Below are 26,936 nucleotides of genomic sequence, written 5' to 3' on the forward strand. Positions count from 1 at the left end.
TGTATGTATAGTAGTATTTACTATAGGTATTTATATGTGTACTTTAGGACTGTATGTCTGCATAACACACACATAATATTTCTTGGATTCAGAGAGCCATTTTAACAGTTTAAAATTAGGCTGAATCAATCACTGTATCCATTTATGTGGTATTTTTCTCTCTTCCTTGAAAAACTGTTCATAAATTGGTGCTGCATTGTGAAATACCATAGTCACAAAATTAAGACTATACTGTACATGTTATTTTGTAACTTGTTTCTTTCACTTAATACTAAGACCAGATGGGAAGATACCACTTTAAGTATTTTTGAAAGTAGAGCTTTCTCATAAGCAAAACTAAAAAAGAAGCCTGGAGATGATTCTCTTTAGACCTGAAGTCAGTAGCCTCCCTTTGGGGAATTTGGAATTAAAACAGACACCAAGAGAAGAGGAACCACTGTTTTAGGAATTAGCAGTGCCACTTCAGCTCCTACAACCATCCTCTGTACAGGGTATTTTTCTAAGAGCCTGAAGGCTTCAGAAGGCATCTCTCACTAGTCCTTGCTCCAGACCTGCTGGGAGAGCATGGGTCCTTGCTAACAGGACTTCCCGGCCAAAGGGTTTTCATTTTCCATCAGCAAGGTGAAGAACTGAGCCCAGCTCAGAAGTTTTTGCTCTGTAATCCCTTCTTTTCTCACAAGACCAAGGTAAGGACAATGTAAGAACAACAGAGTCTCCTTGGGAGCACTTGGGTGATGGAAGCCGGCGCTACTCACATATCTTGGACCACTATGTACTGGTGGGGTACCAGCCCATCAATCCCGTTGTGCCTTCCTTCCCACCAGTCCTCCGACGCGCGGTGATACAGCAGGAGGGAAGCACCCTTCTTGAAGGACAATTCTCTGGCAGACCGCCCAACGTAGTCAAACTTGGCTATCGCTTCTATTGGCTCACATTCTACAAAGAACACACCAGAAAACAGTGTGGGGCAGGCTTGTCAGGAAGGCGTGATACACTCACTGAAAGGTCTATATGAGGCTTTGGAAAGAAACAAGGTCATTTTAATAACCAGACAGAACAAGGTAATAAATCAAGACAATGGTAAAATCATGCTGTTAAAAGGGATAAAGAAAAACATTCTCTTTCTGTCATCAGTTTCTCAGGCAAAGAAAAATTGAAAATTAGATCTTAATTTCTATAGCCTTGTACTAGAGAGATCATGACAGCCTAATATCTAAAACTTTGTAATATATAAAATTTCCTTGGGTTTTAACGTTCCCTGCAATAGCTCCAATATTACTTTGACATTGATGGAGTTCCCAGGCAACATGTTAATACTATTTATAACATATAAGACTCACTATTCCAGAACACCAAGAAGTTTATGCGTTATTTGCCTATTTTAAAACAAGTTTACAGATATCACCCCATTAAATATTGTTTGAATACATTTAATTTCACTAGGTATTTTTTGGGCACTATCAAATCTTACCACCAAGCATCAAGACAGCTTTATTTTTTCTAGTTATCAAAACCAAATTCTGGATATCACCTGTGAAACAAGAATACCTACTCAAGAGACCAGATTCAAAAATATCTTCTAGGATCAAAAGGTACTGAAGGGAATAATGGTGAGTGAGAAAAAGCCAACCTCAAAAAGTTACATGTTGCACAAGGCCATTCATATGACATACCTGAAATGACCTAATAACTGAGATGGGATTAGTGATCGCCAGAGGCTAGGGTGGGGGGACAGGATGGAAGGAAATGGCTTTGGCTGTGAAAGGGTAGCACAAAGGGGTCCCCATGACGCAACTGTTCTTGATTTTGACTGTGGTCACACAAATCTATTTGTGTGATAAAACTGTGTAGAACTAAGTAACCAACACAGGTGAGCACATGTAAAACTGGTGAAATATGAATATGGTGGATGATGGAGTGTATCAGTGTCAGTGTCCTTGCGACAGTAACAACAGTGATATAAGATGTTACTATTGGGGGGAAACGGGGAGGGGGGTGGTGTATGGCATCTCTCTGTAGCGTTTCTTACAGCTGCATATGAATCTACCGTGATCTCAAAATCAAAAGTTGAAGAGAGATATCAAACTCAGCCTAGAGTTGGAATTTCAGCTCTATTTTAATTCTGACCACCAATACTGAAGGCAAATAAGAGGACAAACCACTCAAAACCACCACAAGAGTTGCTTTTTGTGATTCAGGTTTCCTCTCCTCTCCCACCATCACCCCATCCTTATCCCTGCTACCAAAAACAGGTGAATCAACTTCTAGTCAATAAGAAACAGAACTAAAAAGGGTGAGTACAAGTAGTATTATGCTTAGAGAACCCTATGCGGTAAGCAACCTCATTTGTTAAAAACTGAACATGTATGCTGTTACTTTAGAAATGCTTTAGAATATATGTACACATAATAGATTAAAAACTGTCAAATATTTTGTCAGGAACTTATTATCTTCTACTTCCCTTGGTAACAAACCTTTTCATTTAAAAGTTAATCTCTTCCCAAAGTTTAATGCAGTATCTTCATTATCTGTTGTACTTACATGAAATAACTACAAATGAAATCTCTGGATAACCAGCTAAGCTTCTTTCTCACTTGAAAAAGTGCAAACATTCTCTGGGACAGCATGAACATAAAAATCAACAAACATATTGAAAAAGCTTAGGATTTATCTTCCACGAAGGACCGGGGTGAATTTCTGCTATATATTTAAAATAAAGAGAAAAAAAGTTCCATCCTTTGCTAGTAGATAAGTAGATCCTTAAGTAAATAATAATTCATATGAAAGAATCAAACACTATAATCTGTACATGGTATACTTCTCAACAAGGTAGGTGTAAAAGTAATTTTAAAACAATAAGTTCTTTAACAACTGACAATAACTTTTAGATCATATGTTAACACTCCATTATTCCATCCTAAAAAATATTTTAATATAAATAAATTTATTAAATATCCACAAGTCTGCTCATAGAGGAGGAAAGAGAACTGTTTATTCAAGGGGACTGACTTTATACTTTGTTCTAAACTTGCACATAAAAAGAAAACCCTGCTTGAACCGAGATGGCTGATACCAAATTTTTTACCCCAGGTCTCCCTGAGGGACAGAAATAAACATGTCTGTGGTGTAAGGGACACAAGCATTCATGGAGGAATGCAGGCATGCCAACTGATTAAAAAGAGCTTCATGATATGCAGTCTGCAAATTCTTATGTGATACACCCATATGTTTAAACTGTTTTACTGAAAAAATGGAAATCTAATAGCATAACAGAGTATACAACCCATGTACCTGTCAAAGGGAAGCGAGAGCTATTCATGTTCTTTAATGCCATTCGACCATATGCTGTCATCACTGGCCAAGGGCCATTTAAGACTGTTTAATAGATATATACATATTTTATCATAATTTCATTATCATGCCCTCTACACTCATTACTTCTTTCTTTTTTGAAACAACTAGCAGCAAGATGATCAGACTTTGCTTATTTAGTTCAAAGGCACAGACATTATGAAAGAATGACCAGATGAATCAGAAGTATACTTCATTGGTGCTCTTACTACATCAACTAGTAATTCTGAGCAATTTCATTATTTTGACTTCTTTCTACTCCCATGAGAGAAATTTCACAGTCAAGTGTCAATCAATAAGCTATTTATACACGTCTCAGTCTAGTCATTGCAGAACAAACCGATCTCAGGGCATGGTGGTGCACCACACGCCTTTCATGTAGGGTCACACAGCCCTTTCAAGTCCTGTAGAGGCTGAGTACAATGCTACTGCTACCAATAACAACAACGAGGGTGAACGTGACAACTTCATTTTCTTACATGGCAAGAGAAGGGACATTCAACAGAGCTGATTTTCTGACTGCCTGCTGCTATCAAGTCTTATATTTCCATTTTTTGTAATTTTATACAAAGTGCTAGTATATCATGCCATCCCTTTGGGACCTTGCTGTCGCTGACACTTTCTCTCCTACATCTGTTACCCCTGCCCTTGCGGATGATGATTTTGTTCTGTGACAGCCTCTCTTTTGGAAACAAAAGTTACTCTTTTCAGTGATACCATGACAGAAGGAAGAAAACACAATACCTGACTTAATAAAGTCAGGGTGATCAAAGAGACAGATCAATACTCTGGTTAATTTAGTTAAAGGACTTTAGAGTCTGACTGCAGGAAAGAATATCTGTTCTTTGTAAGCAATGTTTTTCTCTCCAGCACTATCAGGTGAACAAGATCAAAATGTTATCTCAAATACAGCGCTCTCAGCGAAGCTTCTCTTTTGTAGCCCAGAGGTAAGAACAGGTGAGAACGACTGACATGGTACAGAGGTGAGACCGAGGTTTGGGAAGAGAGGTGACTGGGGCTCTGTCTCGTGGGCTTTTCCTGCCACTGGGACAAGCAAGGAGACACTTAGAAAAGTCACCAGTGAAAAAGGAATGAGTTATAGAGAAACGAGAAGCTCAAGACAAAAGAAAGGAGAGAAGGATGGCAGAGGGTGGGCTCAGAGACTTTCAAAAGCAATCCCACAGAAATAGAAGCTCTCACTTTAAAGAATTTCTTCCAACTTAAGTTTCTGAAAATCTTTTTTTTTTTTTTTTTTAAAGCAGAGGGTGGACCCTAGACACCTTGATAACCTTCCTGCTGAAATCAACTAAAAATGCTGGATTAAAAAAAAAAACTTTGTGATTGCATTAATCATGACAGTGAGGAATACTAAACTTGAATGAAAGAACCTGCGGAGGTGAACAGAACACCAGGATTGTGAACACTAGAATATGTAAGTCAGAGCTTGCCTTGAGGGCATTTTCCCCGGCCTGGTTAACTTAAGCTTTATTTTAAACAAAAGACTAGGTCCAGGGGCTGCCCAGCAAGGAGACTCTAAGCCCCACCAAAGTATCGAACTCTGTGACACATCACAGTGGATTTCTAGTTCTGAAATTCTCCTGCCACACTTCTCCACAGATGTAACCACTCTGACCTTGAATTTAAGGAAAAAAAAATCTATCTCAAGGCTTGGGGAAAAACAAAAACAAACCCTACCTCAGAATCCCAACCACATTCTAGCCCTCAGGCAGGTTTGCATTTTAAGTTGATACCACCTGGGTGGCTTGAAAAACCTCAAACTAAAAATCTATTGTGGTTCCAAGCTGGTTATGCCCCAGGCAGAAGTAATGAAAACCCTCTCTGTAGGGACATACCTTTACCTCAACGTAAATGAATTCCATAAAGTTCTAAGAGATACGTAAAAAATATATAAAACACACTGGAAATAAGACTCAGATGAGCAAAAGCCAACAAAAACAAATCCAGGAAGACTTCAGCTTTTTAGAATAATTAGACACATAACCTAAAACAATAGAAAGGATTAGTATTATGAGTAAAGAGCAAAGGACCAAGCAGATATGAAAGTGAACTGAACTTGGGAGAAAAAAATGATTCCTACAGAGAAACATGTAAGAGTTTACTGGGTGACATTAAGTAACTAGAAAGATGTTTGTGGACTGTATATCATAAAAATATAAATTCTTTCCATATTAATATATGTAGAATTAGTGCAACTGCAATCTAAATCTCAACAGGTTTTTAGATTTTCCTTGTTTCTTTCTAAGAACTTGAAAAACTGAATTTGAAATTTAAGTGAAGTTGCAAAAGGCCAAGAATTGTTAAGAGGAACAAAGTCAGAGGTCTTGATTTGACAAATATTGAGATTTATTAAAAGGTAACAAAATGAAGACAGCAGTGTAGGGATAAACAAGTAGACCCATGGAAAAGAACAGAGACCAGAAACGGACTCACACAAAGAGGACACTTGATTTATGATAAAGGTGTGGGGCAGTAGAGAAAGGATAATTAAGGCTGGGACAGTGGGGACAGCTGTGCATCCATAAGGAGAAAAAAGGAACAGATCCCTACCTCACACCATACCTCCAAATGAATTCCTGGTAGAATTAAGCCCTATTTGTGAAAAACAAAACCTGAAAGGATTTAAAAGAGACTATAGAAGAACTTCTACATTAACTTAAGTCACAGAAGGATAAGGATTTCTTAAAGGAGACACAAAGTGAAACAACCATGAAGGAAAAGATGGGTAAATTCAGTTCCTTTAAAGTTAAGATCCTCTGTTTGGCAAAAAACATAATAGGCACATGAAAGGCTACAGAGCAGAAAATATTTGCAAAGCATATACTCAATAAAGGACTTGATCCAGCCTCATAAACTTTTACAAGGAAAAACCAAAGCCAAACCAAACTAAACAGTGGGCAAATAGGCCCTAAGCTGGCAAAACATTTGATAGGAATTTTGCAAAAATAAACATACAAAAATTAGTGTATCTGTATTAACCATGTTTTTCATTTTCTACAGTATGATCTCTGGGGCTTTGCTCCCCCTGGAGGGACTGTCCCTTCCAGGGTTAGAAAATTCCTAGTAAACAGCTCACCTGGAATGTGCTTTTCAAATGCAAATCAACCAATCCAGAGCCCCATACTCCAGCCACTTCCTCTCTGGGGCTCCCATACCTTAGGCCACTATCCCTGTGCCCCAAACACTTCATGGCCAGGTACCAACCAGAGACAGCCAGAGCCCTCTGAAATTATTCAAAGTAGGGAATCCTAACGCTGCTTACCCTGCCTTACCTGTTCCTTCGTGAAACCACAATAAAAACTCTTGGCCAGGTGTTCTCCTGCCCGTCTGACCCCGGTGCTTTCCCTGGCCCCCTGAGGTGTGACGTGAACCCTCCTCTTAGGAACTGTGAGCAACAGATTATCTTTTCCATGGCGATCATCTCCCCATCTGTTGGCCTTACCATACCCTCTTTACCCTTATCATACAGTAAGTTTTCTATTAATAGACTATGTTTTAAAACATCATCAGTAAGCAGAGAAATGCACATTAAAATCACAGTGAGATACCATTACACACTTGACAGTATTGGCAAAGACTTACAATATTTGATATAAACTCAAGTGTGGATGACTGCATACCACTGAAAGGCTGAGACGCTGTTGGTGGGAGTGGGTAGCCCTACAACCATTTTCTTATTTTTTGGCTGCTTCTTGCGTTAGGTGGGATCTTAGTTCCCTGACCAGGGATGGAGCTCATGCCTCCTGAAGTGGAAGCATGGGCTCTTAACCACTGGACTGCCAGGGAAGCCCCCTTACAACCATTTTCAAAAATAGTTGGGCAGTATGCAGCAAGGTTGGAGACATGCTTACTCCTAGGTGTGTGTATCTGAGAGAAACTCCTGTCCACCTGGACTGTTCTTAATGGCAAAAAAATCCCCAGAAAACACCTCATATATTCACCAATAATAAAAAAATATATATATAATGGAATACTATACAGTGGTAAATAAATTATTCTAACTGCATGCAATGATGGGGATGAATTTCAGGAATATAATACTGCATAGAAAACAATGAAAATATATATAGTATGATTCCATCTATAAAATGTTCAAGAAAACAGAAAATGAAACAATAATCCATTGAAAAGCACAAACACACAGCTTACCTTAAGGGGTATGGAAGACAATGGGTTCAGGACAGTGAAAAGGTAATGGTACTTTTTCTAAAATCTGGTGGTGGTTTCACAGGTGTTCCCTGCAGTATTACTCTTTGTAGTTTACACATATTTAGTATATATTATTTTGTATCTACTAAATTCTTAATATAAGCAATTCTTGGTATATGTGCTGCCAAAGCGAGTACAATATAAGTAATTCTTTAAAAATGGTTATAAAAATGGCTATAAAGACTAGTTTAATAATAGCACAAGTGCATACCGTCTTCACTGGTGTGCGGCTCTGTACCCGCGTCCTGATCCACTTCCTCCAGCGTACCGTGCTCACTGTATGGGCTGTCGCTGAGGAGCAGAAGCAGAAATCATATGAGGCCAAAGTGAATTTCAAAACTGAACAACTGCTACTATGAGGAAAAACACGGAATGGCAGAGGAGTTCCTGGATAGCATTTCGGTGAGATGCTGGAGCCTCCAGGACTGTGCAATCCTATGGGAGTCTATGTCCCTTCATCTTTGACATACTACAACTCTGTAAAGACAAAACTGACGTGTAGGAAACTGACAGTATTACAAATGATTCTTATGTATAAAAATGAACATTTGTCGAATTCTAGTGGAATATGATTATCACTCTCTGGATACACCAATGTTTGCAAATTCATTTCAATATCCACTACTGCATAAAAATGGATGGCTCTTTGATTTCTACTTTGAATTGGCTGTAGTTATCTTCTTCAGCTTTTCTTGACCATGTTCATTTTTATATCTGAGAGTTAGATTCTATCCTTTAACATTAGCACTATTACTTCTCAACTGTATGCTGATAAATGGAATGCATTGGTTACAAATACAAACCTGACATTGTTGTAAAAGCCCATTTATATTGCTGGCACTGGGGGATGAGGATGATTACTATAATATTGACTTTCTGTTTAAAACAAGCGATATCTATAGAGAATACCATGTGTGGGAGAAGACATAATCAAGCACATGTTACTGACTCTAAGACTCTTTATTACGGGGATTTTATCCTGTTTGTACAAAAGGAGCAACCACAAAAAGTCCTAGAATACAACACATTAAATAATATCGACCAGACATCCATATATTTGCTCTCTGATAAAGTGAATCAGACAGTACAACTTACTGATAGAGCCCTGAATATTTGTAAATATTAAACATGACTGACACTGGCCTTGAAACAAATACAACTAGGAAAATAGAATTCTGAAAATAAAATTCTGAAAAACTCACCAGGGCTGAGTTTTATTCATTTATCTTTCCAGAGCCAAGCTTATGTCAGTACGTGCATGTAGTAAATATTTTAAAAATATGTAGCCCTGGTGGGCTACAGTCCATGGGGTTGCAGAGAGTCAGATATAACAGAGCAACTCACACACACACAGAATCTATCATGCTTTGTTGTTAATTTAGAAAGCAGTACTTCTGGAAATGGTCAACTCTGAATTTTCTTACGGCATAAGATCATTTGTGGTTTAAATTATACTGTGGTTTAAGTTTAAAAAAAATGTACTTTCAGTTATTTAGATTTTTCAGCTACTTGTTCTACTTAATCCCCAGTAAGGCAATGGGAAACAAAGTATCCTGCAGAGTCCAGAATGAAAGGCTTAGGCAAATCTATTTCCAGCTGCTGCTGAATCTTAGCTGCACAGGGCAGTTTTCTAGGGAGGCTGGGAGGCAGCTGCTGAGTGGGGAGACTCGTGTGGACTTAGGAATCAGACAGACTTGGGCTGCCTCCAGAAACCACTAGTCATTGGCCTGGCTCCTTGGCCTCTCTTAACTTACTTGGTAGAGTAGGAATAAGAGAGATCACATGCACTGGGAAGCTGGCACACATGAGGACCTCAACGAATTAAAACCAGTTTTACTGTATGTGATTTCTTAGAAGCTGGAACTCATATATCAAATAGTGAACATAAACATTTTGGGGTTTCCTTGGATGATACATTTTTACCCTTCATTGGGAGGTGACTATACTGTCTTATTAAAAGATTTTTATCCCAACAATATAATAATGTAATAACTTTGTTCAAAGTGACCAGGACTTGTGTAATTGATCAGGACAATATTAGTAAGAATGAAAGTGAAAGTAAGAATGAAAACACATTTAGTTGACAGCTGCTCCTTTAAAATGAAACTTTTGAAATACTTTCCACAGAATCAAAACTATTTAGGAATGAAAATGAAGTCTGTTAATTCAGTTATCTTTTCTTGATATAACAGTAAAAATGTATACAGCTCTCTACTTAAAAACCATTCTCTACAAAAGTCATGATGGGGTAGGTGTATCTAAAAAGATGCAGTATTTAGGGAAAAGAGAAATGAATACGAATTTCCATAAGAAGAAGTCAGTGCTGTCATGGGATTTAATATTCTAATTTATCTCAAGTGTTCCTGCTGCTGCTTTTTAAAATTGGAAGCACTGGCATCTTATAGTCAATTCTTTTTTTTTTTAAATTGATATCTGTACTACTATAATTTTTTCCAGGAGGAGAAGCAAGGACTAAAATTCTTGGACTTACCAATACTCGTCTCCAGCCATACATTTCTCATAAACAGGGCCATCCAGCTCTTTAGCATCTGGGAAAATAGTCTCATGGTGGATGATGATGGTTTTGACAATCTCATTCACATGAGCCTGGCAGGACACTTGATCCTGTATCTCTGGGACAGGCATCAATGTGGGGCCAAAACAGATGGCCAGGTTATAAGGGTCCATCATGTTTTCATCACTGTACTGTGAAAGACTACAAAAGAAAGCAAGACAGGAGTTATAAAAGAACAAGGGGGAAAAAAGAAAATGCTTAATAGGATACTTCCTATTCTGAAAATGAGTTTTCTTATTAGAATAAAATACTTTATCCTACTTTAAGGTGGCTCAGCAAATTCCAAAGAAAGTAAAGCAACTTATAACCTTTTCACTAGGTAGACATGGAAAGAGGAATATAAATCCTGTTTGCTTACTTAAGTGGTATTTTTTTGAAAGTCACAAGGGAGTTTAAGATAATCTCTAATACAATGGAGAACAGGATCAAGTAAGAGAGTTTCATTTGCAAACAGTATGATCATCTTTAAAATTGTCCTCCAACTAACCAAACACATTTCAGATTTCAGTTTTTCCCATAAATCTTGAGGGGAGTCCTGAGAAAAACAAAAGCACCCTTTCTTTGTACCCCACTGAAAGAAAGCAAGCAACTCCAGGCTTTGTAATTTGCTTTTGGGCAAGATGATCAATACAAGGTGACAGTTAGTGTCACAAAAGACGAGTGCAAGTGAAGGGGGAAAAGAATCCTCAATTCTCACTTTCCATTTAAAGCTGGTAAACTACATACTTTTGGGGAGACTTCTAGTTGTCTAGTACTAATTTTAAAATTCAATTCAACTGCTGTTGGTGAGATAGTTTCCACAGGGGACGGAAAATAAGAAGTTCTTTATGCTACACCTCTAACACACGGGCAAGGTGCTGTTCCAGGGAGAATCTAGAGAATCTATCTTTCAGTGTATAGAATGTCAGCCTTGAAAGGAAATGTAAAATCCAGGTGAACTGATGACAAACGGAAGGAGAGAAAAAGAGACTCCGCTACATTTGTGAGATGTTGACAGACACAAAGAAACTGAGATCCCGTGTGACAAGATACTTTACCCCGTTTTGGAAATAAGATAGCCGAGAAAGTAGAAAATACAAAAGGGTAATTCTCACAGGCAACATATGTCTTTCCTTTCTGCCATTTCTCAAACATAAAGTCTTAAAACAGTTCACAAACAACAGCCAATGATCATGTTACAGATCACCTTCAACATGAATGCAGGAAGGAAAAGTGAGATTCAGAATAAGAATGATCTCACGCTCAAAAGACACACTTCAGCTCAACGCGGAGAGTCAGTCTTTCTGGGTGTTTAGTGCTGGTTTGAAGAGCAAACAGCTGATAGACAAATTTTGATTTTACAATGGAAAGAGAATAGCTTCTTGCTCTTTCCAAAATTCCTGTCCCACGTATCCTACTCCAGAGACTGGGCCTGGCCTCTGCACAAAGGCAGGTGCAGGAACCAGGGGACATCTCTGGGCAGAAATGCCGGAAGCAATGCCGATGTCTGGCTCCCGGCCCGGCTGCTAGTCTGTTGAGCTCCACCGTCAGTTAGAGTCACACTTTTAGAGCTTTCTTGACTCGTGGTCAGTTTGTTTCCCGAGTCCATTGTGGCTGATTGGTTCACAGCGGGTTTCACTCAGGCGTGTCAAGAATATTTGGTATGGACTTCATGGAGAGGGCCAGCAGGAATGCGAGGTGGTCCATGTTGGGGAAGGAGAGGCATGCGTAATTCAAGGTGAAGATGGCAACCTTCAGATTTTTACAACTACGTGGGTGACGTAAAGATAAAAGATAAAACTTTTAAAGATAAAAGTTTATGGTATCATTTAACCTAAAATAGTTTACACCCTTCTCTCTTGGTACTGCTTATTTCCAGGGGTGACTTCTGTACCGTGTCATCTGTAGATGCTTTAGCTCCACTCTGTATGGGTCCCCTGCCAGCATTTCCCTGTTGTAGGATACTTGGCTTTGGGGCTGGGGATGTGTGGTCAATCTGAATGGTATGATTTCAGGAAGAGTCAGCAGAGGTGTAATAAATCCCCATGGCTTTTAAGAACTTAAAACACTTCTGGTGAAACAGAAGAAAAAATTTTCTAATTTTAAGAAGGGAGAGCTCGTGCTTGAATGAAAAAGCATTTCCTGAAGTTTACTCTCACCTGAATTTTCTTATTAAAAAAAAAAATGCTTAATTGAAATGTTAAAGAGCAAGGGGACTCAGAACAGGGGAAGATGTTCTTATCATGGAGCCCGTGTACCTACAAGTAACACAACTGAAATCAAGTTCCCTAAATTAAGAGAGTCAAGTTTCCTTGAAAATAATGTAGTGATTTTTAAGATTTCTGTGACATTGTTTTAAAGATTGCTTTAGAAATATCATCTTTTTGACAAGGTCTCATTATACTCAATTTGCAGACAATTCTTTTTTGGATCTGTGTACAAGTCTCACCTACAATTCCCTTCCTTCCCTGACTATAACATTAAAAATCACAGAAATTTTCTGCTGTGAGCAGATGGTTTACATCATTTTGACAAAAACATTTATGACACTGGCTTTGGATGGAAGTTGGAAAACACTTCCACATATTTCACTGAAAAGTGTTCTTTTTAGCAATACTCGTGCATTTTTGCATTTCTGGCCACAGTTTCTACATCTGGTGATGAGGTTTATGTAGGTCATCGTGTGACCTTATAAGGTAGGTGACACGTGATGACTTTGATCTGCTGAGGGAAAATGCACCTTCAGTCTCTATTCAAGCATCTTCTCTTTGACTCTGCTAATAAAAGGAACCCAGTGTACATTTTACAGAATCCAAGAACGAAGAATTCAGAGCAGTACACAGGGAATTAAAATGAGCCTTTTGGCAAAACTGTGGTACTTACTGATTGAGGAAGGCAAAGAGGTACCTCATCACTATAAGGACCGACCTGGGCAAGGTCAGGAGCAGTTTGCGGATGTGAAGCGCCCTCTCATAGAGATTATCTATTCCTACAGACAGAAGAGGACATGGTTAGGATCCTTTCACCAGCCACATTTAAAGCAGAACATTGTAGTACCCCAATTCAGTACATATCTGAACATGAGCAACACTTTGCCCTTTGTGAGATGCAGTCATAACCAACAAAGCAAATCAGTGAGAGATCTGCTTGGGTGAATGCAAGGACCTCTCTTCTGACTCATCACTGTTTTCTCTGACTTCTGCGGGCTTGGCTTTGAGCAGCTTAGAGTCTTCTAAATTTAAAAATCGTTTTTCACTTGTTGCTGTTTCCACATTTTGCATCTGATGTGGTTTAAACTCCTTTTTGCTGCACGTTAACTAAGGTAACTTTTTGGGATAGGATACCTCTCCCTTTCCATGACTCATTAATTCTTCATATATGTATTTGTTAATTACTGTGACTCAAGAGTCTCAGCAGGATCAAAGGACTCAATAATCAAGTCATCAACATTTCTACCTAACTCAGTCTCAAGAGTCCCAGAGCAATTGGTTTGTCTTTCATGACAACTTCATGGGACACTTGGAAAACCCACACTATACAGAGGAGGAAGATGGAATACCTAGAGATGATTTGCAAGGCATTGAGAATTTGGTGTGGTGAATTTTGCATCTATAAATGCAAAAGGAACCACATTTAATATAGTATTGATCTTTAATGTTTGTCAAATTCCATAGGGGGCCTATCATCTTTAGGCTAGAAGAATATACAGGTCTTACTTCCAAGAAGCTTCATGTTAATTCAAGATCCTCTTGCTTTTAATTTCTGAGTTCTAAATTCAATTCCCTACTTCTTAAGGGCAGTTTCAAAATTTTTATTTAAAAAAAATTGGAACAGGTATTTACATATTAATTTCACAGCAACATTATGCATAACAGCCAATAGGTAGAAATGTCCATTGGTAGATGGGTGGATAAACAAAATGTGGTATATATATACACAATGAAATATTATTCAGCCTTGTAAAGGAAGGGAATTCTAATACATGCTACAACAAGGATGAACCTTGAAGACCCTATGCTAATCAGACGCAAAAAGCCATACACAAATATTGTATAATTCCACTTATATGAGGTATCTAGAGTAGTCCATTTCACAGAGATAGGAAGTAGAATGGTGATTGTCAGAGCTGGAGGGAGGAATGGGGAGTTACTGTTTAATGGGCAGAGTTTCAGTACAGCATGAAATAGAGTTCTGGAGACAAATGGTCGCAATAGCTGCAAAACAATGTGAATGTACTTAATGCCATTGAATTGAACATTTAAAAAAGATTAAAACGGTCAATTTTATGTCTATTTTACTGCAATAAAAAAAAGAATGGGGCAGGGAGTGTCCTGTGAGATGCCAAATAAAGATTTTAGGGGAGAAAAGCAACAGGAATGTAAAAAAGTGACACCAAGAAGACCAGATAAAATTATGTGAGGCCGGCGCTCCCTGCAGCGACACTGAACATAAACTAAAGCAGAAGAGAGTGGCTGGCACTCCTGGAATAGAGCAAATGGATGTGTCCCAAAGGCCAGACCACGATGGCTGTGAGCAGGACTCAGATATTACCTGCTTGGCAGCATGCATCCTACAAGAGTCTTGCTAGTGTACAAATGGCTCACTTACTCTCCCGAGTCCAGTTAGACATCAAAATTTATGTTTGCTATGGACACTCCGATTAATGTGCATTCCTAGCTGGCTCTGAGTGTGGCAACTCATAATCTTTCAGAATTTTATCCTGCATGAAAAGACGAGGGTGTGTGTGCTCAATTGTGTCCAACTCTTCGTGAACCCCATGGACTGTAGTCTGCCAGGCTCCTTTGTCCACTGAACTTGCCAGGCAAGAATATTGGAGCAAGTTGCCATCTCCTGCGTCAGGAGATCTCCCCGACCCAGGGAGTAAGCCTGGGTCTCTCGTTCCATGCACTGGCAGGTGTAGCACCGGGAAGTCAGGAGGAGAGTGTTAGCATCGCTGACTCACTGGACATGGATCTGAGCAAACTCCAAGACAGTGGGGGCCAGAGGAGCCTGGCCTGCTGCAGTCCATGGGGTCACAAAGAATCAGACATGACTTAGCAAGTGAGCAACCCAAACATGAAAAGATGGCTCTTTTCCTCGGACAAATTGTCAGTGAGGAAGATCATTTTTCACCTGGATTTCTTTTATGCTGGGCTTCTTTTTCAAAATTCAGCCTCTCATGTAATTAGGTAAAAGTGGGATTTGCCCAATCTCAGTCACATGCTCAGAGCTCCCTTGGCTAATTTATGTTCCTTCCCTAGCACCGCAAGGTTCTCATGTCAGCATACCAACTTCACAGCATGGAGGTCTGACAGCTCCATGTAAACGTGTGTGAAAAATTCACCACCACCGAGAAGTGAATTCAGAAAATGGCAAAAAGTTCACATGGCCATTCCTCTGAAAATATCAGCTATTCTGTGGCACTGTTTGTCTAGGTGTTTGTCAGAAAACAAATAAGAAAACATAAGATTCAAATTCATCCTTAAGGGGGAAGAAAGGGAAGGAAAGTCCTTGGTGGCCACGTGTAGAAATGGCTTATTGTGAGAGCGGGCAAGTATTTCTGAACTGCATAGCCCAACAAGCAATAATCAAGGGGAATTTGAAGGCACTGGTGGTAAAGAACCTGTCTGCCAATGCAGGAGACTTAAGAGATGAGGGTTCGATCACTCATCTGAGGGTTGGGAAGATCCCCTAGAGGAGGAAATGGCAACCCACTCCAGTATTCTTGCCTAGAGAATCCCACATACAGAGGAGCCTGGTGGGCTACAGTCCATGGGGTCACAAAGAGTTGGACACGACTGAAGTGACTTATCATAGCACGCAGGATATTTTTAGGTTCAGTTTTAGGTTTTAATAATGTCAAAGTATCAATCAGTTGTGTGTGTAATAGTATATGTGTGTGAATGAAAAGGAAAGAGAAAAAGAGACCTTTTAATATATTGAATAAATCTTAGCCCTGAGATGATTTACCAGCTGTTCTTCTAGGTAAGAAATGAACTGCTTGTAAACCTTTCTAATTAACCATTAATAGATTTATGATATATTTAGGTAAATACACAGAGATATGAAGTAGATTAGTGGTTGTCTAGGGTTGAGGGTGATGGTGGTTATGAGTGTTTGCTAACTGGGGTTTCTTTCTGGAGTTCTATGAATTAAACCATTGAGTTCTTTCCTAGTTAACAAGCAACATTATAGATATAAATATGTAAATAATGTCTCTCCTTCTGCTGAATTATCAAATAGAAATTAGTAAAGAAACTAAGTCTTAGCCTAAGGAGCCTTACCTGTTTCAATACTAAGCCTACTAATAATTTTTGCAGAGAAAAGGAATCTTTGAGAAAATCATTGTAAGGCAGCAAACAGAAATTTTGAACTCAGAGAGAAAACTACTGTGTATGGCAATAAAGCTAGAAGAATTTTTAGCAACAAAAACATACATTGGAACACCAGGAAAAGACTTCAAAAGCTTTTTCCATAAAACCATCAGATATAGGAAACAGATTTATATACCAAGAAGCTCATCATGGTATTTTTGTATAACTGAAAAATCACTTTTGGAAACAATCTAAATTTCTAAAACTAGGGAATTTGTTAAATAGAATAAAAACCATTATATGGACACTAAAAACTATATTTTGAAAAATAGTGATGTGAGAAAGTGTTAATAACATTAAATTTAAAAAGTAGTTTATAAAGAGAAAATATGGTATGATAATTTTTAATAACAGATTTATTGAGATATAATTCATGTATTTGAAGTATACAATTTGATGGTTTTTAGTACATTTGGAATTGAGCAACCACGACTTCAGTCCATTATAGGACATTTTCATCACCTCTAAAAGAAATCTTATCTCCACTAGCAGTCATTTGGCATGATACAGCTTTTTTATTAAAATCAAAAGTACGTAGTTATGGTATATCCACATAATGGAATATTATTTGGCAATTTAAAACAAGTACTGACATACGCTACAACATGGATGTACCTTGAAGACATGCTAAATGAATTAAGCCCATCAAAAAAGACCATATGTTGTATAATTTCATTTATATGAAATAGAATAGGTAAATACACAGAGATACGAAGTAGATTAGTGGTTGTCTAGGGCTAAGGGTGACGGTGGTTATGAGTGTTTGCTAACTGGGGTTTCTTTTTGGAGTCATGAAAATGTTCTATAATTGATTTTGGTGATTTTCCTAATCCTGTGAATATACTAAAACCCACTGATTTGTACATGCTAATGGATAAATTGTATGGTATGAGAATTGTCTCTCAATAAGCTGCTTTAAAAATACATAGGAAATGGTGCTATTTGCAGAGACATGAGCGGACCTAAAGACCGTCATACAAAATGAAGTAAGAAAAAGAATATTGTATATTAAGGCATATATGTGGAATCTATAAAGGTGGTGCAGGTGAACCTATCTGCAAAGCAGAAATAGAGACACAGATTAGAGAACAAAAGCATGGACGCCAAGCGGGGAGGAGGGGATGGGACGGGCTGGGAGAATAGGACCCACACACACTGCTAGGTATGAGAGAGAGAACCAATGAGAACTACTGCTTAGCTCAGGGAACTCCACCAGCACCCTCTGATGGCCTAAAGGCGAAGAGTCCAAAAAAAGAGGGGATGCACGTCTACGTATGGCCGATCTGCTTTGTCGTCCAGCAGAAAACACCACGACACTGTAAAGAACGATGCGTGCATGTGTGCCCAGGAGTCTCTGACTCTCTGCAGCTCTTTTGGGTTGCAGCCTGCCAGGCTCCTCGGTCCATGGGACTCTCCAGGCAGGAATACTGGAGTGGGTTGCCACTGCTTCCTCCAGGGGATCTTCCCGACCCAGGGATCGAACTCACGTGGCTTGCATCTCCTGCACTGCAGGCAGATTCTTTACCACTGAGCTATTTTGGGAAAGCCTCAAAGCAATATTCCAATAAAAAATCTTTAAAGAAATACATAGGTGTATATATATGATATATCTGAGAAAATATTAAAAAGGTGAATATTATCTTTGTGCACAAGAATTCTAGATTTGTTTGACTCATTTTCTAATTTTTCTATAGTAATCACATGTTAGTTGCATATAAAACAATTATTTTTAAAGAGCAGTGATTGGCTATTGGAAGATTTTAAGGAATTATTTTTTTAAGGTATGAAAATGGTTTTGTGGCTATGTTGTATAAAAAGCGAAGCATCATCTCCCAGAGATACACACACCCAGATGAAATGATCTGATGTCAGAGGGATGATACAAAAGCAATGTATGTGGGCAAATCTGGCTAACACATGAAAACTGTTAAAGCAAACAATTATTTTATATGTAAATATATCTTTATGCTTCCTCTTGTAGACATTTGAAATTTTCTACAATAAATAAGTCAAAAAGAAGGTAGGTTACAAATGGGACAGTATAGTTCCACTTCGGCTTTTTAAAAACAGTGCATGTGCATATGACTATACACAAGGATCAGAATGTGTACACACACACCACTGATTCTCTTTGGGTAGTGGCATTATGGGAGAAGTATTCTATATGCTTTTTAAATATGTTTTCTATAATGACTAAATGTTGGTTTTGTTGTTGTTCAGTTGCTAAGTCATGTCTAACTCTTTGTGACCCCATGGACTGCAGCACACCAGGCTTCCCTGTCCTTCACTATCTTCTGGAAGCTGCTCAAACTCATGTCCATTGAGGCGATGATGCCGTCTAACCGTCTTATCCTCTGTCGCCCCATAGGTAAAAAAAAATCCACCCTCCTAAAACAAGATGTTTCCTTTTGTAAAACCAGTCCCCTAAATAACAGCACATATCCAAGTACAGATGCTTTTTCTGGGCTCACAGCCCCAAAGCAGCCAGGAAAGCCATGAATTGCTTGAGCAGCTCTACTAGAGCAAGTCACTTGGATCTCTGCCCTAGGGAACCTCAGAGCCATAGGACACGGACATTCCAGAAGCTGCCCAGACTGTGTGGGTATGAGGGGGAGCAGTCACAAAACCATTCACAAAGTGGATGGTTGTTTAAAAAAAACAAACAAAAAAACCCTTGGGTGAGAAATGAAGATACTATCAAGTTTATTTCAAATTTAGATTGCCTTTGATGTCTTTATCCAGATAAGTAATTTTTAAAAAGAAACTTGTAGTGAATTAGGGATGAACAGTGCACATTGAAAAAAAGAAAAAGAGAGAATGCTAAGATAAATTTTCTTTTACTACATTAGCAAGCTTCCAAAGAATATGGTATTTAGAGGCATATGAATAGCACAATAACTCACCACACACACACAATCTTTCCTGAAACAATTCAAAAACAGGTAAGCAAAAGGTAGCAGGTGTTCCAGAGACTTATGTAAACTCTTAGAAAAGATGAAAAGGGAAGTTTTTCTATACAAAATATCACATAAAATTACCTTAAGAGAGAAAATCAAATCCAATTAAGGCATTACTAGGAGATGACATGGACAAAAGCAATCGATCTCCGTAAGCCCTCTCTCCACTAACAATCCTAAGTCTTTTGTTTCTGTCACAAACTTAGACTGAATTTATTTGTAAATAAATATCTTATCTCTTCTAGTATATTTTAAACCTCCTGAATGTAAAAGTCAAGTCTTTGAATCCTGAGAAAGTTTTGCAACACTGTAGGCGATAATCATCAAAAGTCTGTAATATTAATGGAAGGGTATAATAATGAATGACACACCACGTTCAAATAACTTATTGAAAATCCAGGAAAAATACAGGTAGATCATGGTCACACTGGTAAGAGAAAATGCTTGCCTAAAGAGAAATCAATAATAACCAGGAATCCCCTTTTAAATAGATTAGATGTTGGAAGAAATGGGGTTGCTATACATGGTGCCATTAAGTGTTTTTGAAAAACATTCCATTCTGCAAAATTATGCACTAAAAGTAACAGGACTTATGGGGAAACCACTGCACAACATCTAAGAATCTGTAACTAGAGAACTAACAAAAACATTAACAACACTACTTAAATTACTGGCATCGTCAAATCTACTGGTGTGTGCAGCTAGCAACCGGAGCCGTCTTAGTCGCCAGGGGCTCCCACTTCTTTGAGATGTTGGTCCTGTGGCTATTCATTGGCAATCGAGACTATTTTCATACAAATTAGCCCAAGGATTATTAATCCACTTTTCATTAACCCATTGTTTAAATACAGGGGGAAATGTCTTTGCAGCTTCTTTATGTGCCCCTGTAGCATTTCAGGTAAGGCATTCTTTTCAATAAAAGAAAGATATTTCTGTAGATTTTCCATTATGATCTTCTTATTTTGCTTCACATTTGCTTGTTAAGAAAGCTTGTCTTTGTAACACATTTACTGTGCTGGGAAAAGTCATGCTGGAACCCACACAATGTCTGGGTTAAATTCACATCATTTCTAAATGCTTATGAACTAATTATAGCAAAGAAATACATATTTTGAACAGGTAAGACTGGTAAATGGCTAACGCAGGTATTGGCACATGTGACCTGAGTCTGCAGTAGGAGTAGCTGTGACAGTTGTCATGATGACAACATATACTGAAGCTCACTGTGTGCCAGGCGTGATGCTAGAAACACTTAGTATGGATCGTCTCCTTCGGCTTCACACACACTCTATGAAGTAGATAAAGAAATATATATTTAAAAAGATTAAATATTGATCTCTGCCCAAGGTTACAAAGCTGCTAAGTGGTGAAGCTAGGATTTGAATCTAGATCTTTCTGCCTCCAAGGCTTCAGCTTTTAATAACCACAATGAAATAGTATTTCTCATTCAATGAAAGTGTGATGTGAATCTGCAATAGAAACTGACAATGCGGCCCAGTCGTCTTTACCCAGCTGGGGCGTGTAAACATACATGTGGATGATCTATGCACGGAGAAAACCACTGAACATTAGAGAGTGCTTATAATTTTTTGCACATATAAACTTTCTGGCTAGGCTGGTGAGGAAAATCTTTGCACATGGCCAAAGGGGAATTCCAGAAGTGTGACAGCTTCTTCTCAGTTCTTTCCAGCTGGGTCAGAAGCTGCTGTGACTCAAGCTACGCGAGGGCCACGGAATGGACACACAGGCGCACTTCCGAATTCCACACACGCATCGGACTGTACAGGGTGGGGGTGGAGGTAATTATGATCGGGGAATTCCTACTCAGTGAGATCCAGGACTTCAGGCATGGTTGCCAACAAAATGATTTTGGGGGAGGGGACCTCCCTGGTGGTCTAGTGGTTAAGAATCTGCCTTCCAACGCAGGGGACACTGGTTCAACCCCTGGTCAGGGAATTGAGATCTCACTTGCCTCGGAGCAAGAAAGTCAACACACCATAACTAAAGAGTCCGTGTGCGACAACCACAGGGCCCATGTGCTCTGGAGTTCATGCACCACGACTAGAGGGAGAGAGCCAGGCTTGCAACGAAGAGCCTGCACACTACAGTAAAAGATCCCATGAGCCACAACTAAGACCCGATACAGGCAAAAATATCAACAAACAGGGGGAGTGCTAGTTCAGCACATCCTTCCCTGTGGATGTCAGATGGCCACGAGGGGCAGCAGATACAGCGGCACCAGCAAAGGCACGGAGGTGGGAAATGGTCCAGCACGTCTGCAGACCGCTACCACTGAAATAAAGTCAACCGAGCAGGTGGCAGGAGATGAACGCACAAAAGGAGAGAGATCGGATGGAGGAAGGGATTTATACTATGAACGGGCCATACCAAGGAGTCTGTTTTCAGGTGGAAAATAATGAAATAGATTTTAAATGGGTGGGGAGAGGTGGAAGGTGGTGATGGTAATATAAAACTCGATTTGCCCTTCTGAACCTAGGCTTTTGACTCCGTCAGCAAGGTCCACCTTGCTCGCCAGAAAGTTTCTTAACCTCTCCGCACCTCAGTTTCATCATCTATAAAATCAGGAGAACATCAATCCATCAATCATAGGGTTCTGAGAATGAAATGAGCTCATACATGTAAAGTGCCAAGAGGAGTGCCTGGCATGAAGTATGTTAAGGAAAGAGGGCAAAACGTAGGAGTAGGATCTCCCAGTGAGAAACCAAAGCACTGGTGACGGGAAAGGGGAAGGAAGGGTGAGTAGAGAGATTTTCTGAGGTCACTTGGACTTGCTGATCCAGGTGGGTAGCGGGGGAGGTGGGGGGAGGAGGTTTGTTCATTAGAGTAAAGCTTGATTCTCACAAAAGCCCTCACTGTGTGATTTCAGTTAGTTCAACAGCCTTGCCTGGGAACGTGGACTTAAAGGGACACTGAGTTTATAGACATATGGGATGTGGCTGTGGTTAAATACCTCATTCCCAGTATTATTATTTTCACCTTCTTTCCTGTAGTGTCAAGAGCCTCCCACCCCCTGAAGAAAAAGCAGTGCTTTGCTCTGCTGATTCTGGGTTTCATAATACACCATACATGCTCCCAGAACCACTCTGCCTATTAGCTGGGGATGCCCACCGACAGATAATTACCACCTACTGTCCCTGCTCCGTAATGATGATCATTTATCTCCTTTTACCTTTTTCCCCTAAGTAACAAAGATGGTGGAAAAGACCAAGAGCCAAAAGCCAAAAAACAGTTAACATTTCCACGCTTACAGCTTCCTCCTCGCCTTCAGTGAGTTGGCACCTGCTTCTCTGCTCTGTCCCAGATACTAAGTGGGAAGCTCCTGGGCTCTATGGAACCTGGGTAATGTTCAAGAGCAGAGCCCACTCGGCGAAGGGCGAGGCCACAGCTGGGTGGATGAGTCACGCTGGCTCCCAGACAAGTGGTCTCAGAAAGCTGGTGGTGATGGAGTAATGGTGGGGAGGAGGATACCGGGCTGCTGCCTCTTCCAGGAAATTGGTTCGTCAAATAACTCTGGTGGGGAAAAAATTGAGGGGAAAAAAAAAAACATTGCCCACTTACTGACACAAGAAATCAGATCATTAAATCTTTCCTTAGGAAAGAGGGGGTTTTCCAGCCCACGGAAGTAGAGCTTTAGAACGCCAGCAACTGAGTTAATATCACGGTTACTCTGGTCATCAGCCAAAGGGTTTTCACCTAAAAAAAAAAACCAACAAATTAGTTACATGCACATTGCTTCTCTTTTTATTTCTGAACAAAAATATGTTTCTATACTCACACACATTTCTATATATACACATATATTTTAATTACATGCTACTAAAAGATTACATGCTACTAAAATTAAAATAATTGGCTTAGATATTCTACCCCATGATTAACCTAAAAATAGTTGGCCAAAATAAAGCTTTTTTATATCATATGCTACCAAATAATCCCTTACAAATTACCTAAAAACTTAAAATAAAATATTGTGGGATTTATAATTGGACCCAACTTTTTTTTTTTAAAAGCTAAAATCTGTAATCTTAATTTGACATGAATTCAAATACTACATTCTGTGTCTCGTATCCTACTGGGGAAAAAGAAACAATACAGGTCTGTGTGGCTATGCTATATGCATCAGGAAAATTTATCAGAAATATTATAGGACTCAACTAATTGTGACTACCTACCATTAAATACCATTAAATAAGTGTTTCTCAAAGTGAATGGTGGTGTTCATAACATTTGAAAGTTGACTTCAGCAGTAGATTTTGAAATCAGACAGGAATTGGAAAACGTACCTTTAACAGTACCAAAGAATGTGTATAAAAAGTGGGAAATTTATATATCACAAACATGAAATTACATTATTCTTTATGGTGGGTGCTTTTAAAATATTAGGTAACTGACCTGACTAGTCCACGTTCCTGAGAACTAAACTGAAATGAAATTCTTAAGAAGTTCAACATAATGTGGAGCCTTAAATCAAACTCCATTTTTTATTCATAGGTCTGCTCTTCTAAAGTTCACAAAAATTGTACACTGCATTTTAACTTTTCTTTGCCTCTTGGGGCAGTTTATTTTCAGGGACTTGTGGTTCCTTTTTCTCTGCTTCTAGGGCAGGAAATCACTGAACATGAATTCACCAAAAACAATTTTTTTTTGCCCACCATGAGAAAGCCTTAACCAAAGAGATCACAAACTAACAACAAATACCAGGGGAATGTCCAAGGAAAAGTAAAAAAACCATTCCTGCCTACAATGGTTGGCACAGGAACCTGATGCTTTACTATTTATCTTGAATATGGTCCATGTAAGAGACTTGGACACTTAGCTCTTGAGGGGAGACTCCTCTGCTCTATACATCATATCACTCAGAAGGTTTGGAAGAGGAAAAACAATCTGGCTCCAAGTTGACCTCTTCAACCACGGTTTCAAACTTGGCTTTGTACCAAGTCTGAGTCAGGACAAATGGGACCAAGAGAGGTGGCCCTGTCTCCACGCCATGATGTCCCTCCCTCTGCATCCCTGGCTTGACTTTCAGGCAAGGGCAGGAAGGTGCAGATGTACCCAAAAGTAGACATAAGGCAAATCATTTTAATAGGACAGCATTATGAGCTAAGAGCCACCGCTTAAGAGTTAAGCACGTTCATGGCTTAAACCTATTTCTCACGCCAACCCTAGCATTTTGCAGATGAGGAAACCGAGGCCAAAGTAAGAGATTAATCACTTGACCCATATCACACAATTAGTAAATGCAGAAGTGTGATTTGATTCTAGGTCTGCCTGATACTCATCATAATGTGCTAATGAATAGTTTGGGAGGACTTATTTGACAGTCAATTGGGATAAAAGAATAAGGCACCAACTAAGGTCACGGGGAGGAGTCTGGAGATGGCAATAAGAGGAAGGAGAGCTCCTGACAAAGGAAATAGACACGAAGCTGGGATGAGTCACCTCAAACACCTGCTGTGCAGGCCCACAGCTGTTCTTGCCACTTTTCTAGAACCCTTTCATGAGCCACCATTGACAGCATGCTGAGGATCACCAATGCTGGTCCTAAACCAAGGATACCAAACCCATATGCTTTTCTAGACTTGATAACAAAGCCTTATGATTTTGGCTTAATTTCTCAGCTATTCTAAATAGATTCTTAATTCAACATCCAAAAAGAAATAAATGCAGAGAAAGGTTTTCAAGACATTTAGGATGAGTATGCCACTTTTCTCTACAGAAAACGACGAACTTATTAACAAAGTTTGCTTATAGGTACAGATGCGCAATTACCTCTCTCAAATGAATTTTTAATATCATTGACTTCCACCTGGGAACCAGACACTCTGAAAATCCCCTGATGCTGAAGACCTAAAGAGAACAGAAGGGAAAGAGCATGAGAGACTCCATCACATCCTCCAGGTCCCTTCTTTTCCAACCATTGAGTATTAAAAAGAAAGACACATTTACTGCAAGACTCCTAGTAATTGTTTAGGGTAAGAATACTGCAGTTTAGGGCTTACCATAGAGATTTATGAACCGAATACAACTTTCCACAATGAGGGGGATGATCTGTCCTGAGTCCTGGGTCAAGAGATGGAAACCAGTTAACAGCAGGGCAGAGGCACAAATCACACGTAATAATAAAGCTTATAGCTTAACCCTAATTAAGGAATGCTTTTTATTCTTTTAGATGATCATTTCCAAACACACTCCCTCTAAAATATTCTTCAAGGGCCAAATATAAAATTATATATGACCAAAGGTATATTTCAGTTCTGAGGCAAACCAAATTAAATACGTTGAAGGCAATTCTGTTTTAACTCACTCTGCTATGCCTAAGGATGTCATAGCTAATTCACCTTTTCTACTTGCATGTAGGCTCACATACCAAAATGAATTATGTAAATCACTTATGTTTAAAAAGGTTACTTACACAAGTAATTAATCTAATGGACCTAAAAGAGCTCAGGATATTCTAACCGTAGCATCTTAGGACTGACTGACTGTACTAGTCAACAAACACAATGGTTCAGCCATCTCAGGATCCTCTCTGTAGCACCCCCCGAGAGTCAACCATCTAGATGATGACAGTTATAAAGGGCTTATGTGTTTCCAGATGCATAATACGAGAATTGCTTTATAGCTGCTCATAATGTGTCACGTATTTATTTAGTTTGCATCAGATCTGACCTACCCTCTAAAGATTTTTCATTGTTATTTTTTTTGTGTTTTAAGGATGGAGGGAAAAAATGGCACCAATGTGCACCCCATTAGATCTTGTTTTCTTAGAAGGAACATTTCTTGGCCTTCTTTCTCTACATCTTGTAATCTACCCTACTGAACATCGCACTCTACTGATCAAATGTGAATTCTGCAAATGTATTAAGACATGTAGAGGATGACAAATGAGATGAAGGAGCTGCTGAGGTCACAGTTAAGTATGTGTCAATGCCAAGCACTCCATGTAGTTAAAGAAGGTTACCGACTATGGAGTTATTTTTCATCTACTCTTTCAGGAATTGGAGCTTTAAAGGAAGTATAAAGGTTTCAAACGATTAGCTGAAATTAGGTACTAATTCATGGGGAATTTTATTCTGCAACACAAGAAGAATTTGGTTGTCTCAATATGTTAGAACAATTCAGAATCCACTAACCTTTCCAATTAAGAAACAGTGGAAGGAGTGGGAGTAGACTCTAGTCCAGCAATCTAACTTTTTACTGTTCCTAGAATGGGTAATACACTTCTTGAGGGAGAGTTTCATTTTCAGTTTTAAGACAATATAAACAGTGTATAAACCAGTTAATGGCTCAATTACTTCTGGAGCCTGCATTAAGTTTCTCTAATTAGGCAACTTGTTTCAGGAGTATAAACTTTATTAATTTCTTAAAGAAGGTCCTGAAGAATAAAAATGCTTTTTAAATGTGAACTAGTTGGCTCAAGAATGGCCATATTATTTTATCAAAACTTACTAT

At 39.0% G+C, this 26,936-nt stretch overlaps 1 protein-coding gene across 2 annotated transcripts in view; it reads right to left on the bottom strand.

The window, feature by feature from the left end:
- Positions 1-26,936, bottom strand: part of SRGAP1 (SLIT-ROBO Rho GTPase activating protein 1) — a 296,184-nt gene that overhangs the window by 12,886 nt on the left and 256,362 nt on the right. For both annotated transcript variants that reach the window (XM_070454662.1, XM_070454661.1), the window contains exons 13-19: positions 25,484-25,544; positions 25,254-25,331; positions 23,043-23,177; positions 13,016-13,121; positions 10,070-10,294; positions 7,790-7,869; positions 756-936 (exon numbers count right to left, since the gene is read on the bottom strand). In XM_070454662.1, coding sequence (XP_070310763.1) covers positions 756-936; positions 7,790-7,869; positions 10,070-10,294; positions 13,016-13,121; positions 23,043-23,177; positions 25,254-25,331; positions 25,484-25,544 — 866 coding nt within the window. The remainder of the gene's footprint in view (positions 1-755; positions 937-7,789; positions 7,870-10,069; positions 10,295-13,015; positions 13,122-23,042; positions 23,178-25,253; positions 25,332-25,483; positions 25,545-26,936) is intronic.

This window comes from Odocoileus virginianus, chromosome 24 (genome assembly GCF_023699985.2).
Source record: "Odocoileus virginianus isolate 20LAN1187 ecotype Illinois chromosome 24, Ovbor_1.2, whole genome shotgun sequence".
NCBI lineage: Eukaryota > Metazoa > Chordata > Mammalia > Artiodactyla > Cervidae > Odocoileus > Odocoileus virginianus.